This window comes from Neurospora tetrasperma (genome assembly GCF_000213175.1).
Source record: "Neurospora tetrasperma FGSC 2508 unplaced genomic scaffold NEUTE1scaffold_81, whole genome shotgun sequence".
Classification (NCBI taxonomy): domain Eukaryota; kingdom Fungi; phylum Ascomycota; class Sordariomycetes; order Sordariales; family Sordariaceae; genus Neurospora; species Neurospora tetrasperma.
The window spans coordinates 1,256,182-1,271,340 of NW_009799179.1; the positions used below are offsets into that span (position 1 = coordinate 1,256,182).

At 51.8% G+C, this 15,159-nt stretch overlaps 3 protein-coding genes across 3 annotated transcripts; 1 reads left to right on the forward strand and 2 right to left on the reverse strand.

The window, feature by feature from the left end:
- Window positions 1-238: 238 nt before the first annotated feature.
- On the reverse strand, window positions 239-2,888 carry NEUTE1DRAFT_89265 (uncharacterized protein; the record flags this gene model as incomplete). The annotated part of the gene is made up of 5 exons (XM_009857002.1): window positions 239-422; window positions 705-827; window positions 901-1,800; window positions 2,074-2,464; window positions 2,543-2,888. 5 exons carry the CDS (start codon window positions 2,802-2,804, stop codon window positions 239-241), a joined length of 1,860 nt encoding a protein of 619 aa, XP_009855304.1.
- Window positions 2,889-3,402: 514 nt separating this feature from the next.
- NEUTE1DRAFT_52511 (uncharacterized protein) lies at window positions 3,403-5,060 on the forward strand (the record flags this gene model as incomplete). The annotated part of the gene is made up of 6 exons (XM_009857003.1): window positions 3,403-3,612; window positions 3,723-3,845; window positions 4,038-4,350; window positions 4,402-4,444; window positions 4,528-4,570; window positions 4,632-5,060. The coding sequence occupies 6 exons, from the start codon at window positions 3,403-3,405 to the stop codon at window positions 5,058-5,060; spliced, it is 1,161 nt and encodes a 386-aa protein (XP_009855305.1).
- Window positions 5,061-6,067: 1,007 nt separating this feature from the next.
- On the reverse strand, window positions 6,068-14,177 carry NEUTE1DRAFT_89270 (uncharacterized protein; the record flags this gene model as incomplete). The annotated part of the gene is made up of 2 exons (XM_009857004.1): window positions 6,068-6,490; window positions 6,676-14,177. The coding sequence occupies 2 exons, from the start codon at window positions 14,175-14,177 to the stop codon at window positions 6,319-6,321; spliced, it is 7,674 nt and encodes a 2,557-aa protein (XP_009855306.1).
- Window positions 14,178-15,159: the final 982 nt, after the last annotated feature.

Genomic DNA, 15,159 nt, shown 5'->3' on the forward strand with positions numbered 1-15,159 from the left:
TCGGTATCTTGCAGGGCCGGGTGGTGGTTAGGTGAGCGCTAACACCGCCAGGGAGAGCACAGGGTGGGTCCGCGGAAGGCCAACCTCGTTCGCCTTGTTGGCAGAATGGACTCCCCTCCCTAGGCCTCGAGGTAGCTTGGGTAGGTATGGAGGTGCTCCTATTTCCGACGAGATTAGCTTCTCATTTTTGCTTTTTTTACCCTATCACTTCATCATGTTTGATTGGCCTTGACCGCCATCATCCCAGTTCCGGGTGCGCGTCCCTCAGCCCTTGACTTTCGCGGATCGGATTTGTCTGTCCCGGCTGGAGACGGCCAGTGGAAATCGTCGGCTGCTCTGCTGGAGGAAGTCGCAATGACGGCTGTGATAACCGAATCGGACGAGCTCCTTCCTCGATAGGGAAGGAGGAGGTGCTTCCATTACTACCTTAGGACTCTCTAGTAGCATACACTGTAGTGGCATATCACGGAAATCGGTCCTTAATCTCCAGGTGCGACATGCCGTTACGCATGGCAGTACAGCTGTCCGGCACCTGTAGAACCGCATCGAAAAAAAAACTTGGTTGCTGTTCATCCTTGCAATGAGCCGAGGTATGGACTTGGATTCTAGGCCCAACACCTTACTCACATCACCCTCTTGTGAGCTTCTCCCGGCTGTCTCAAATTATTTGTCATTTACCCTGGTATGCTAGAAGAGGAGCTTACACAGCGGCGTCAACTCTTCTGGGGAGCTTCTCAGTAGGGCAGCTGTAGCCAGGATCTGTAGGTTTTCCCGCCAATCTTCTACGAGTAGGCGTGTAGGCAAAGATGCTGGTGGTGGCTGGGACACTTTGACGATGGAAAGCCTCAATGGCTAGCATCGCGTTTTGCTTAGGCTTCTTTAGGGTCATCTCTGGTTGACCTGAATCTCCATTGTCCATCTTCATCCCTGTACATGGCAATCCGGATATGCCCAACTCTGTCCATCAAGCCGCCTGGCACGTCCATGCCATCCCCGACGTGGGCATGAATGTTGTCGTCGACTCGGACGAACAACATGGGCAACGCATCTCCTTTCCAAGCAGACACTCCATGACGAGCACTGATGACAACGGTACGGACAAAGTAGTAGAAACTGATCAGTAGCATGCAGCCGGGGTAAAACATCCACCACCACTGAACTCTGATAAAAGGCGCAAGCTGCGTGGCAGATCCAGCATATACCTTGGTGCCGCCCAGTCCGTTGGAGAGTCTCCCATTGATACGAAATTCGGCCGTCATGGCTCGCGTGAAGCTCTCCATCCAGGCCTCCAGGTTATTGGTTGCGTTCCACATGGCTTCAACCCAGTCCGACGAGTAATCCAGCATGTTTGTGTCGGCGCGGACCACTCCAGACGTTATGTCAGCCATGAACGATCGCAAAGCAGTTATGGCCTCATTGGATACCGAGTAGGTCGTCGTGTTGTCAGCATTTAGATAGTCAGGCAGGCCGATGAAGGAATACCCAGCGCCATGGAGGTTACCACCAACGACATGTGCACGTTCCGTGGTGGACCAGTTTCCCACAATGGTCTCATTGTGCGTCCCATCATAGACCAGGAGCTTGAAACTCTGGACGCAGAACCATAGAGCACATTCGGTACCCGTGACCGACAATCCCTGATCTTCAGATTGGACGAGGGAGAGCATGTCAAAAACCGAAAAGTAGGCCCGATTTGTCGACGTGATGGGATGAGATGTTCCGTTGGAGGGAGCTACTTTGAAGATGTTGAACTCGGCCGCTGGATCCATGGGAACATCCAGTGTGTTACCGGAGTCAACGCTGTATGTGCACATGCGTGAAGTTTCATTGCAAGTCGATGAGACGTTGTTGACTGTGACACACTCTCCACAAGCCGCCAAAGTCGGAAACACTGGCCAAGAACAGTTTCCGGTTTCGCAGTACACAGGGAGCCTCGACATCTCGGTCGAGATGATGCCGCTGTAAATGGCTGCCTTTGTAGAGAGCGACGGTACCAAGTCTCCAAGGTAGCCTCCTCGCCTCATATAAGCGTCCTAGACTTCGGATCGTGGAGGAGGCGGTGCCGGACCGTACCCACGGTTGAGAATTCGGGGACGCTGCTCAAAGAGAACCATTTGCTGGCTGAAGGTTTCAAACCAGTGTGATAGGATGATGATAAGTGCACCGATACACCCAAGATGTTTGAGCTTCATCCGCCAGAGTAAGCGCAAGCTGCCTCGTATTCCTCGAGACGATCCATCAAAGACGCTGAAGTCCGATAGCAGCGCATCGTGGCTGTAACGTTGTTGCGAGATTTCCGATACCCAAAGCCACGCACCTTGGCTTAGGCAAGAGCCAACGAAGCCCATTAGTGAGAGTCGGAAGATTGTGACCATGACAATGAGGACCGAGTCAAATTGTACTCCGACACCCAATTCAGGCACAAGCTGGTTGTCGTAGTATCTGAGAAGAATCACCAGCCCAACTGCCGTGAAAACGCATATGATGGCGTACCAGAACTCTTGCTGCCACTAAGCTGCGTAGGTGAAATGTTTTCTGGCACGAGCCCTCTGGCTGGGGCGATGCGGAACTCCCTGCTTCTCCAGCTCTGGCCCAAGGTCAATATCAGTGAAAGCCTCGTGCACTTCGTCTTTGTCTGGATGGGAGGCAAAGGTCATATCTCGGCGTTCTTCCGGCTGTTGAGTATCGATCCGGTGACTGGTCCTGGGAGATAAATGCTCAGATGGTTCTCTGATGCTGCTGATGGGTACGTGGCGGCGAGTACCGCTCTCGCTCACTCCGTCGCCTGCAGCCCAAGGATCCATTGCGCAAGACGGAGGAGGCTGGATGGGTTGAGTACGCTGGAAATTTATTTCAAGGTGAGGCGAAGCTGTTGAAAGATGCTAGCGAGGTCCTGCGCAAACGGATACTGGTGGTGATAGGTTGGATATCGAAGTTAAAGATGTTAGGTCACGAAGACAAGGTGCTGGTGATGTGATGGAGAGAGAGTCTCTTTGTAATGGGGCGATGACTTGACTGACCACTGCAAGACTTTCCTCCTTCGGGAAGGACCGAGGTTGTCTCCATCTCGATCGCATCGCGTAACGGGATCACTGGACCTTCCGCAACTTTCCATATCATCTTACATGGCAGGTGATTCTGACAAAAGATAACTGGAAAACACGGAATATGCTCTGTGTGATTTGAGGGCAAGAGTAGGCTGTGCAACTGCTCCCAGTCGACAGAGGGTATTGATGAGGCGGAGCGACATGACGCAAGCCTCCATGGACCGGTATAAGGACTCGGACCTCCACATCCTCCTTCTAGGAAGCAGATACTATCATAAGCTTCAGGATGACCATTTTCCTTCCACTTCTTTTGGATTCCCAAATGATGAGTGAAGGTATTTTTTCCGTAATCAGCATGAGATCATTTGTGTTCTTTTCCCTCGGCATCGGCGGGGTAGTGGCGCACGGTATCCCTCATTCCTTCTCCTCCTCCTCTTCGTCCTTCTGGGTCTCCAGCAACAACAGAGGACATCTAACTTCGCTTGATGACCCAACTGAAGACGACATCGATATCGTGACGGGAAGTCAGTTTCACGGACTCAAGACGTTCGCCAGCCTTCCCTATGTGAATTGTTTTTCGGACGAAGAAGCGGCCTCCAAGAAATACGACATTGCTGTTCTTGGCGCTCCCTTTGATACGGTTCGTCTTGTTTCTTTCCTCTTTGGCAAGATTAGCCCAGTTGTCTTACCAGAAACACACTTTCTTGCAGGCTGTCACCGGACGACCAGGAGCCCGCTATGGGCCGACAGGAATTAGAATCGGAAGTCAACGCCTTGGAGGATTCGATTACTACACGGGTAAGTACGTTTCGGCTTTCAACCTCTCTGCGGCACTTACTGCAGTACCACCACCACCATCTCAAGGACCGACCATCGAGTTCCCCAATTCTCGAGCTATGGTACCTCCAAAGTACACAGTGGTACCCAATATAGATGATAACTCATCGCCAAACAAAACCCCACTGAGAATACCACTCGAAAATTGTTAAGGTCACCGCTCCCAGATTCCAACTAACTCGATGTAATGGTTGGTTACTTGCAGACGAAGATGCATTGCATGAATGGGCTACCATCGTGGACTGCGGCGACGCAACCTTGACCTGGCTCGACAATACCGTTGCCTTCAAGCATCTCGACAAGGCGCATCGAGTCATATCCGGACGGCCCACCGCCAACGACACGGTTGCAACGGTGCCGAGAATATTGACGTTGGGTGGTGATCACAGCACCACTCTTTCGGCACTGCGATCAACGTTTCAACGATGGGGTCAGGTGTCGGTGATACATTTCGATAGTCACATCGGTGAGTGTGTCGATGCGGCAGCCTAGCATGTGACCACTAACCTCACGACAGACACATGGAGTCCCGACGTTCTCGGAGGCATCTCTGACTATGCGTAAGTCAATCTTCCAGACCCAAACAGAGGCACTCATCGAGGCTCAAAGACAACTCACTAAGTAACACTCCCTGTGGGCACAGAGGTCTCAACCACGGAACCTTCCTCCACATCGCCCACGAAGAAGTAAGGTCCCCTCATCGACCGCTCATAACATCCACCCAATTACTGACACAGAGTCCTCCAGGGATTAATCCGCAACACCTCCATCCACGCCGGCACTCGCGGCCCTATTATTATGCACAGTGACCGCGATAACGACAAGCGCTGCGGCTTCGCCGTCATCACAGCCCGGGACATTGACAAGCACGGTAGCGATTGGATCATCTCCACCATCAAGGCCCGAGTGGGTAACTCGAGGGTGTACATCAGCGTCGATATTGACGTTCTGGATCCGGCGTTTGCTCCGGGCACGGGCACCGCTGAGCCAGGTGGCTGGTCGACGAGGGAACTGCTGACTATCATTGACGGGCTGAGAGGCTTATCTGTCGTCGGGGCCGATGTGGTTGAGGTGAGTCCGGTTTATGATAATACGGGGGAGACGACGGTTTTGGCGGCTGCGCAGGTTGGGCTGTCGCTCATTAGTTTGATGGTGGCGAGGCCGGTGAGTGACTGATGGATCATTGCGAGCGGTTGTGCTGGTTAGCCTGCAGTGATGCAGATAAAGCAAAGCAAAGCAAAGGTTCGAACGTCTACAAATCTGGATTGACACCATCTTCTGTGCTCGTAGTACCGTACATTACAATGCCGGTTTGCTTGTTAGTTTGTTATATCAATTACGTGTTCAATGGGGTAGTTTTGGGGCTCTTATTAACCTTTCCAGAGAGAAACTGTCCTTCATTTGAAGCGATACGGGACAATGGCAAGGGATTGCATCATCATAGAAGCCTCTAATAGATATCCCCTAAGTCTCTTTCTATCTCCAAGGCCTTGAAGACGCGATAAAAAGCCAAACTCTTTTCTATATCCAGTGAAGCCTTAACCCTTTGGACCAGACTAAGAAAACAAATCAGGGCTAAATTGTACTTACACTGGTCTCCTCGCCGTTTCGGCATCAGTACACATTCCGCGAAGAAAAAAAAAAAAAAAAAAAAAAAAAAAAAAAAACAGTAGCAATTAGGCAAGCATCAAATATTGAGACCATTGCTAAATTTGTTCAATTTGGTCGAAGGAATAGAGTAACGGATACGGTCAAGGTCAAAGAACACACAAGACACCGAAATCACCACGCCAAATGCACCCAAGTGATAAGGAAAAGTCCGTAATAAAACTTGATAATGGGTTACAAGAAAAAGAACATCTTCCCCAAGGTTTTGCTTTACTGTTGACCCTTTTTTCCACTTGGTTTATCTGCGTCGTTTTGCTAAGCGTGGCAGTCTTGCTCCGGCAGGTATTCATGGGGAAGTTAAAGCAAAATATCGTGGAAAGTCAGCAAAATGAAAGACGATCAAAACGGGGAGAGGGGGGTTTGGTTGGGGTTATCTGACCTAACTCACAGACGAATGGACAGCGCCGTTATCTTGTAGATCCTTTTGGGATCAGAAGTGGCGTCGAGGGCAGAGAGGAAACACGTACTTCTACCAGTAGATGACAGAATGCATCACCATCTTTCAACAGACGACTGGGCAACGGACCAAAAACGAATCTCCCCTTTTCATTCTCTGTCTGATGGGTGAAAACAACAAACGCCGTGCTCAACAATACTGATCATGACAACGCAACAGACAAACAAAACTGCGGCGTAATAACAGACTCTCGTGCTTCTCATCGTCCCCACCCATATACTGTGTCATAATGTCATTACGCTCTTCTCCTTGCCAGCCATACCCTCGCACATTCTGCTCGCTGTCCTTCCATCTACCCTCGACCACCTTTTATTCCATCCCCCTCACCGACCCTCTTACCGACCCCCTGCCTGACGACGGGGTAACATCACCCGCGAACCTCGCCCTAGGAGCATGTCCAACCGCCTGCAAAGAAGGATTACCGGTCGAGCCTAGGCCACTTCCAAAGTGATGCCAGCAATTAGGTGCTTGGAGGATATACCTATAATCACAAGAAACGGAGAGTATCCAAGGATGTGTCAGCCAATTTAAACGTCCATCACCACCGACCACAGATATTCAGCTTCTCCGTGCGAACATTATTAAACCAACCCCCTCAACAAGACCAACCTCCCATCCCTCCTCACAACCAAGCACGAGAACCTTGCAGGACCAAAAAGCACATACCTAGCCATAGCCTCTCGAAACCGACTCTTATACTCCTTCGGACTCGTCACCGTCGGCCGATTCCTCCCTCCCCCCGCAAACCCCCTATCTTTGATCCAGCTTTCGAGGCGTTTGTCCCACGTCCAGGTGCGAATGCAATCAATCATGCCCACCACCAGCTCCTTCTTGTTCTCCTCGACGGCGATCATCAACGAGTAATCCATCACGTTTTGGCGAGCGAGGAAAAGCGTATCGTTCCATACCGATGCGCGCAGGAGCCGTTTGGAGTGCTCCCGTGCGAAGAGAGGGGATTCCCAGATGTACTCGACCATGTTTTCGTCCAACAAAACTTCGTTTTGTTCGCCGGTTGATTGGATCTTTCTATTGCGCATGGACCCCTTGAGGTCGAACGTGCGGGTTGGTGAGCGGTCGTAGAACAAATTCTCCATGAGAAGCAGGTCAAGTTTGACTTCCGTGTTGGTGATGGGGTTTTTGATGATTACTTGGAAGAAACCCAACATCTTGGCGATGACGGAGGGGAGTTCATGAAACAGGGCTTGGGCCATAAACTCAAAGTAGACGGGCGCAAAACCGAGAAAGGCGGAGGTCTCGACGGGAGAAAGCGATTTCATGACGAGTCGGTCGTCGAGAGTCTTGAGGAAGACCGATTTGGTCTTGCCGCCTTTGGAGTCCCATTTGAGACAGCGAGAGAGCGATTCGACAATGCGGTCGCCGACGCCGCATTTGCGTCGTAACGCGTCGAATTGCTCGGCGAAGAAGATCTTGCAGGTGAACTTGCCGGAGCCTTCCATGAATTGGAACTTGAGGTGGGTGCCAAAGGGGCGGAGCATGCTCTGTTCTAGTTCGGCTTCGCTGAGGTCTGGACCGGCGCCGCCGCTCTTAATCTCCAGCATGCCGCTGTCACTGCTCTCTTCGAAATCCTGGGACGCTGGCTCTTGCTGTTGCTCTTTCTGCTGCCTTTGTGATTGTTGCTGCTGCTGGGTTCTCCTAGAGTTCCTTCGAATGTTTCGAAGTTGGATATGGTAATCCGTGGAGTTCATCGCAAAGGCCACAACCGAACTTGGCTCGTCTTCTCTGACAATCACGTTTGAGTCTGTAAACATGTGGTCGGTTGAATTGTAAGGGTAGTCAAGCGTAGGCCATCCACTGGCGGAGCGTTCGGCCCAGAAGTTGGTGAGCATTGTCATGAGACTCTTCCTTTGATGCTTCGGCAGCTCTTCAGGTATTTCCTCACTTGGCTCGATGGATGCAGCAAGGTCCCTCACATCGGTCGGGATATCGTCATACGTATATGATGACCGGTCGGCATCACTATCTGCACCTTCACCATCGGAGTCAGCTTCACTCTCGTGTTGTTCTTCGTCTCCCTCCGCTTCATGGTTCCCATCTTGATGGGTATGCTCTTGAGATGGGATCTCGATCGACGAAGTGCGGCCATGGTCTGCAGACAATCTGGCAGAATCCCCTTGGATTTGATCCGATGGAAAGGAGCCCTCTATTGGTCTTCTGTCTTTCGAGTCCTTGTCACCAGGATGGCCCTCTTCCGCGGTACCGGGTTCTTGAACGGCCTGGTCGACATCCTCGTAAATCTCCACGATAGCCTTGGTTGTTGAACGTGGCAGATATGCACGAGGAAAAGACATCTTGGCTTGCCGCTCTCTCTTGTCCTTGATCCGCTCCTTCTCAAACTCTCGACTCAACTCCTCAAAGTGACGTGCAAGAGTGAACACCTTCGAATTCCTATGTCGATAGCGTGGGATGGCAGAAGGGCGGATCTTCATCCCAAGGAACTTCTTATCTCCCTTGGCAGATGAGCCGTCCCCTGTTGCCCGTGCGAGATCACCCGGCTCTGGCATCTTATGCTCCTTAGCCTTCGGGATAGCGGACTGGAGCTTCGGAATAACTCCCACCGGCTGCGAAATGGCCCGTGTTAAGGGAGGCGATAACGCCAAACCCGCCTTACGAGATGACGTGCGCTCCGGTACAATGGGCCTGTAACCTTCCATCGAACCCTCGCCGCCCGCAGCATGGGTAGTAGCCTCAGGCATGGCTACATGTTGTTCTCGGCGCTTGGGTTCCATCATCTCTGCCAGAGACGACTCATGAGGCGCTTCGTTAACTTTTGAGAGAGATGTTGGTTGTTGTGTGGGGGCTGCGGGCGCAACAATCGGCGTTGGCTCATTGACGGTGACCTTTGCTGCTTCGAGGACGGGATCCCCCTTCCTAAGGAGCGTGGGCGAGGATGCAGTTGCAAGGTCAAGATGCTCAACTCCATCCAGGATGGAGCCGGCCTCTTCTACTGCTTCCTCCCTCACCACAGGAATAGGTTTGGTCGCTGAAGACACTGGAGAATGCGTCTTGGGACTGGGGCCTTCATCTTCCGTTGGCTGCGATGGCTTTTCTTTCACCTCAATTTCGCTGGCGTTGACATGGGAGTGAGTTATCTCAGGCTTCTCCCCAAGTTCAGCACCTGAGGATCCAGATTTTGGGTCAAACATCTTCTTCAGCTGGATGATAGTCAACTGACGAACATCTTTGTCCGAAAGGAAGTCGGCCTCAAATTTAGTGAATGCGACGTCCCATTCAGTAGCTCTCTCAGCCATCTGACGTATGACTCCGTTCATGGGAAGAACCTCGTAGTACTTTGAGCCCATGTAGGCATCCTGGAGGTCCTGAATCAGCTCGGCCTGATCCTCTTGTGCCTTCTTTGTCATTCTTTCCACCTCAGCCTTGCAATGCTCCGTTTTCTCCGGCAAGACGCTATCGATTCTGATGCTCTTCAGCCTGGCTTTTACGGAGTTGATGAAGCGGTTCCAGCGCTCTTCGGCCTTGAGAAAGACTTGATTTTTCAACTCCAGATCATGGTCAACCTTCCAGGTGATACGAGATCTAGGTACAATGATTTCGTACAAGTCGATCGGGTCGTAGTGTATCCTGACGGCAATGTCGCGGTATAGGTAGTAAAAGAACCGAACATGGTCTTTTTTATGATCGTGAGGACATCCTGTCTCAGGATGAAGGCGTAGACCACGGCTCCAGAAAGACAGTTCCAGATACTTTGCGAAAGAATACTTCCAGGTGCTTACTGACATGGGCATCAGTCCGAAATGTTTGTTGCATAACTTGCAGTAATTCCACATGCAGATGCCGGTGCCATCTTGCCAACCATCCCTTTCGTGCGGTTTCTCGGGGAAGTTCTCTGGCCATTTTGGCTTGTCCTCCACCATGACAGTAATTCGCGCGTTTTCGTGAACATATGTCTGGTAATGCTCAAACATCTTTCGGTCGCATCCATTGGAGTGGCAGATTGAGTCGGCGCTTTCGCAAACGTCCTCTATGTACTGCCCCAGGGTGCAATCTTGGTACATTCCACTAAGTGGGTCTGGATTCTCCTTGTAGAACTCAAAGGCGACCACGCTGGGCTCCGTGCATGGAACTTGGGTCACGTTGCATGTGACTGAGTACAGAATAACGATGCTCTGATGGGAGTATGGATCGAACAGGTCGAGGCTTCCCTGAATATAATTCTCCCATTGTCTGGTTTGGGTTTGATAGTTGTACAAGGCCTTGTCGTATTCCGCATCATGGACAGCATGGAGCACCTCCATGATGTGGCGCGGTGCCTTTTGGCCAAGTTCATGCACCATTTCAGGCTTGATAAGCTGAAATTGCCTAGGCTGAGGCTCACTCTTCTCGCTTTCTCCGAGTTCTTCGACGATGTCCTGGTCACGAAGGCGTTTGAGATACACCAGACGCCTCTCCTGCTCTCGGGCTTTCATGAGCAGGTAAGGTTGAGTGAACTTGACGAAGGGTGACGCAGAGAGAATTCTGGTCTCATATTTGGCTACCATGTCACCATAATATGTCGGCATAGGCAAGTTTTCCGCACCTTGACCTTCATGGGTTTCTGACTCAGCGCGAAGCAATTCCTCCTCAGTCTCTTCCTTGATCGACGAGCTGGTGTCGAGGGCGGCGGCTGAATGTTCCTCAGCCGAATTTATGCTCCCGACAGGTCTAGCAGTCGCTTGAGATGGTTCTAAAGACTGATCATGTTCAGAGATGTGGTGGATCACGCTGTGAGGGGAATTTTTCCCAGTCTGCGCGCTTGGAGTAGCTGACGACGGGTCTTGACTGCCGTTACTCAGGAGCTTCGTAGTTGATCGTGGAGGGGACTCGAGCTCTTCAGGCACAAAAACAAATTCATCGCGCATAAGACAGGATTCGAGCTTTAGGTTGTAAACCACATAAACCATGAACTCGGTGATTCTCTTCATGCGGGACAGAATCTCTGTCGACCCGCCGCGAAGAGCAATAGTACAGCCGCGCTCTTTTGGGCAGCCAGAGATGAAAATGTACGTCTTCTTCCTGCCTTTGAGCTCCTTGTTGACGAAGGTCTTGACTTCAAAGCTTTGGCAGGTTCCGACGTGCGCACCCAAGCTTAGCATATCCATGGATGAGATGATGGGAATATTGGCAATTCTGGAGACAGCCTCGATGACTGACGGCTTGACGTTATACACGACCGCAACTTCGGCTTCCGAGAGATATTGTAAAGCCACGCCAGAAACGTTCTTTTCGACGAGCAACACCCGAGGCTCGAGGTTCAGGATTCGGTTCACCACCATCCTCAAATACTCCTTTTCCTGCTCTATGACCGGCTGCAAGCTCATAAAATGCTGCTCCTGGTGCCGCTGATACTCGATGGGAAAAGTGATGATGACGATTTTGGGATTCTCGATCTTGCGGGGCATGGTCTTGAGGGCCAAGTTCTTGGAAAAGACGACTCCATGGACGTAAGCAGTATCGCCAGGTTTGCCGCCAGGTATCTTTTTCAGCTTGATCCAGTGGCGAATGTCCATGTCATCTCCGTTACGGACATCCGGATCAACGTCATCGGCACATCTATCAAGGATTGGGATGAGGGCCTTTTCCCACGCTGCAGGGTTGGGGATTTCTGCATCGTTCAAAAGCTGCCGGAAAAGCTTCTTGACGTGGTTCATGCTTATGGGGTTTAATCCACCGGCTGATGACCTGCCCTCGAAGTAAGAATCCCTTCTACTGAGTGCAGATGCTTCGACAACTCCAGGATTATCCCAGAGAGACAAGGCGTCAGCTGAAGCACCCGGGTTTAGCATCATGCTAAAGATGCCAGATCTTGGGCGAGGTGACCGCAGCGGATGGCCCGTGACACTTGCAGTGCTGAGATTTCTCTTTCGGGTTGGCCGGGTGTGGAGAGAGAGAGTTGGTAAGCCAGTATCTTCGTGGCCTCTGCTGGTATAACTAAGTCCGCTGATGCTCTTCTCGCCGTGACGGAACCGATGTTTTCTGTTTGCAGCATTCATAAAGGCACCCATGCTTGTTTTGTCGGGATCGAGGCTGGCCGCTGGCACATCATTGCTGTTCATGGTTGCAAATATGCTACTCATTTGTTCGTCATCAGTTGACTCGTCCGACATGTAAGGGGCAAGTTCTGGATCAATGATATTGTCGTCATGGAAGGCGCTGAGCTTGGATTTCCTCCCAAGGTCTTCGCTAGCAGGCTTGCGAAACGGTGCCCTATCGTCAGTCGCAGAAGACTTGAACCTAGTCAAGAAGGTATGTTTTGAATGAAGCCTGCGATGACTAGATGATTGCGGTCGGCCCGCCGCGAGTGATCTCAGCGACCGAGATGATCCGGGGCGGCTGAGCTGTGGCATATCAATCTCCAGAACGGCCGAGTGACGATTGCTGTCGCCAACTCGGCGTGTGGCCGGAATCGCCATCATTGGTGTCTTGGCCGACCTTGTGTCATTTGCTTGCTCCGTTCGCTCCGCAATACTAACCTCATCATCAGCCTGAGGTCGAGCAAGAGCAAGAGGAGGCGGCTTAGTCTGGTTGGGACGAAAGATGGCGGGCAAGAAGGGCTCATCCGCCGAATCATCTGAGCCGCTTTCATAGCGGCGGTTTATGACCTCCAAGCAATTCTTGCAGACGCGAAGCGTTCCCTGGACGCCAAACTTCTGTCCTGAAATGGTAGAGGTGCATTTTGAACAGAAGATGCAGCCACACGTGCGGCAGTGGTGCTTGCGCCGAAAGGCAGTAAATGGGCTCCCGCAGGCAAAGCATTCTTTGGTGGTTTCGTCTTTCATCCAGAACTCTTTGCTGAGGACCTGCTTCTTCATCATTTCTAGTCTAGCATTGACGACCTCGGGGGCTCCTTCGTTTGTCGTGGTGCCTGGGATTTTCATTGCTCCAGATTGCAACCTCTGTGGTTTGACATTGTGAGTAAATGAGTCATGATAGATAGTGCTGTGAGCCGATGTGCTAATGGGACTTGGCTGTGCCTTGCCAGGTTCCATGGACGAGGACCTGGAATGGCTATGAACTCTGGACTGGCTTATGCGGTCAATAATGGCAGGCCTTCGCTTGACTTGAGTGGTCTCAGACAAGCGCGAGGAGGCAGAGGAGATGCACACGTCTGGTATAGGCCCAGAAGGGCTCATGGGACTGTTGATGCCTCCGTCGATACTCACAGCGTCCTCCATTCTACTGCGCGCCAAAGCGGCCGTCGTGGTATCTACACTTGTTCTCACGGCAATGCTAGGCGACGTGGATCCGTCACCATGTCTGCTGATGCTCCGCCGGCTAGAACCCCAACTTGAGGGCTCATCGAGGTGTTTGGCAGGACCCCTAGAGCTGTCTCTTTCGAGAGACCCTTTTCCCATGAAGGGGGCAACGGTAGGGCTGGCCGCGGTTGACTGGGGCGTCCTTCCCGTCCTCGGAATTGTCTGTGCGCTTGAGTTTCCGGTCTTGAGGCTCGGCAGCGTACCAAGTGATGGTCTGGTTGTCTGTGGGGGGGACTGGAGGTCTGCTGGAATGGTGGTTGGCGAAATTGGAGATGTGCCAGTAGACACAGCGGTTGGGATCTCAAGAGAGGCGGGCCCGTCAAAGGCATGCCTTGCTTCAAAGGGTGATTTTGCATCGAAGGGCGACTTTGTATCAAAGGGCGACTTTGTATCAAAAAGCGACTTGATGGACGAACCGTCTCCCTTTGGAGGGGAGGCAACCGATATCTTGGTGCTACTGTTGTTGGGGCTATTGGGAATCGGGCTCTTGAGATTTTTGGGCGTGGCATCCTGGGTGTTAGTAGAACTTTCAGCCTCCTGGGCGGAAGGTTTCCCTGCCACCCCGACAACCTCCTTTAAACGGCTGTAGAGACCACTCAAGCCTTGCTGTACCAAGTCACCCGTAGTTCCTTTTTTCTCGGCAACAGGCACAGTAGGTGGAGGTGGCGGGGCGAAATCATTGAAGGTGGTCAGGACCCCAGATTGGCTTGCTGTATTGTGAATTCGGTCAAGAGTGTGAGCGAGCTGTTCCTGGTTGACATGAGAGGAGATAGAGAGGGCGGCCATGGAGTCGCGACGGCCGCCCGGATAATCGGACTCGGAGGAATGATCGCCATTGTTGGAGCGCGAAAGGGGACCAAGGGGAAGCTTGAATGGCCTATGTGAGCTGGAAGCCATCTCGGCGGAAATAGCTGACCAACAGACGGAACTGACGACAAAGATGTCGTTGCTATTCCAGGAGGCGAAGAGGGTCGGAAATCATTCTTTATCAAGTGGACAAGGTGACGTCGAGCAGGCGGGTATGGTCATGGGCAGTGGTGGATGGGCCGGTCAATCGCAAAAGGGTATAAAGGCGGGACACGAAGGCGGCAGACGTGACATGGAATGGTTTATATCTTGGATGGGTTGAATGGCCTGATAGCCGATTCTGGCGCCGTCTAGCTCAGGTTTCGTCTTGACTCTCTGGTTGTTGTTTGGGTGTCTAGCGATGGTTTGCCCCGCGGCCTAGCCTAGCCTTGTAGGTCATAGGTTTGTCGTTATCTAAGAGGGGACCAATGGAAAAAGAATAAAGAACCTATCAGATGGGTTAGCTTGGGTTGGTTGGTCAAGGTTTCCCGCTTTCATCAAGACCCCAGCTGTTGGGCCGCCTTGTTGGGTGGTGATTGTGTGACGTGAAGAGTGAAGACTCACAGCAGGTTGAGAAAGAAATGGACTTTGACGGTCAGCCAGCTGCCAGCCCAGTGGAACGGGAGGAAAAAAAAAAGTGACAAGTTGAAGTCGCAGTGGTACGGATGGAATCGTGGAGAAGATCAATCAATAGTAGCCGGATGACGTGGGGTGCATCAGACAAGGGGGCACACCCAGTCAGTCAGTCAGGAATCGGATCTGGAAAAGAAGGGTCCAGCAAGGTACGAAGGTAAGGTGTGTATCCCGCCTCAAATATTTCACATGTTGCTGGCAAAAGTAAATATTGAAGGACGTTGTTGTTTGGTTGGGCGGGAAGAAGTGCAGGATGGCCACTGGTTAGCCAAAGTCGTCAGGGTAGGCACCACTCCGGCTCGCTTAGGTAGTTCGGTTGAGATGGATTGTTGTGTTGTCAGTGGTAAGTAAGCGATCATGTGGGAAAATCATAGGTAACGAGATTCAAGTTCAGGCACCG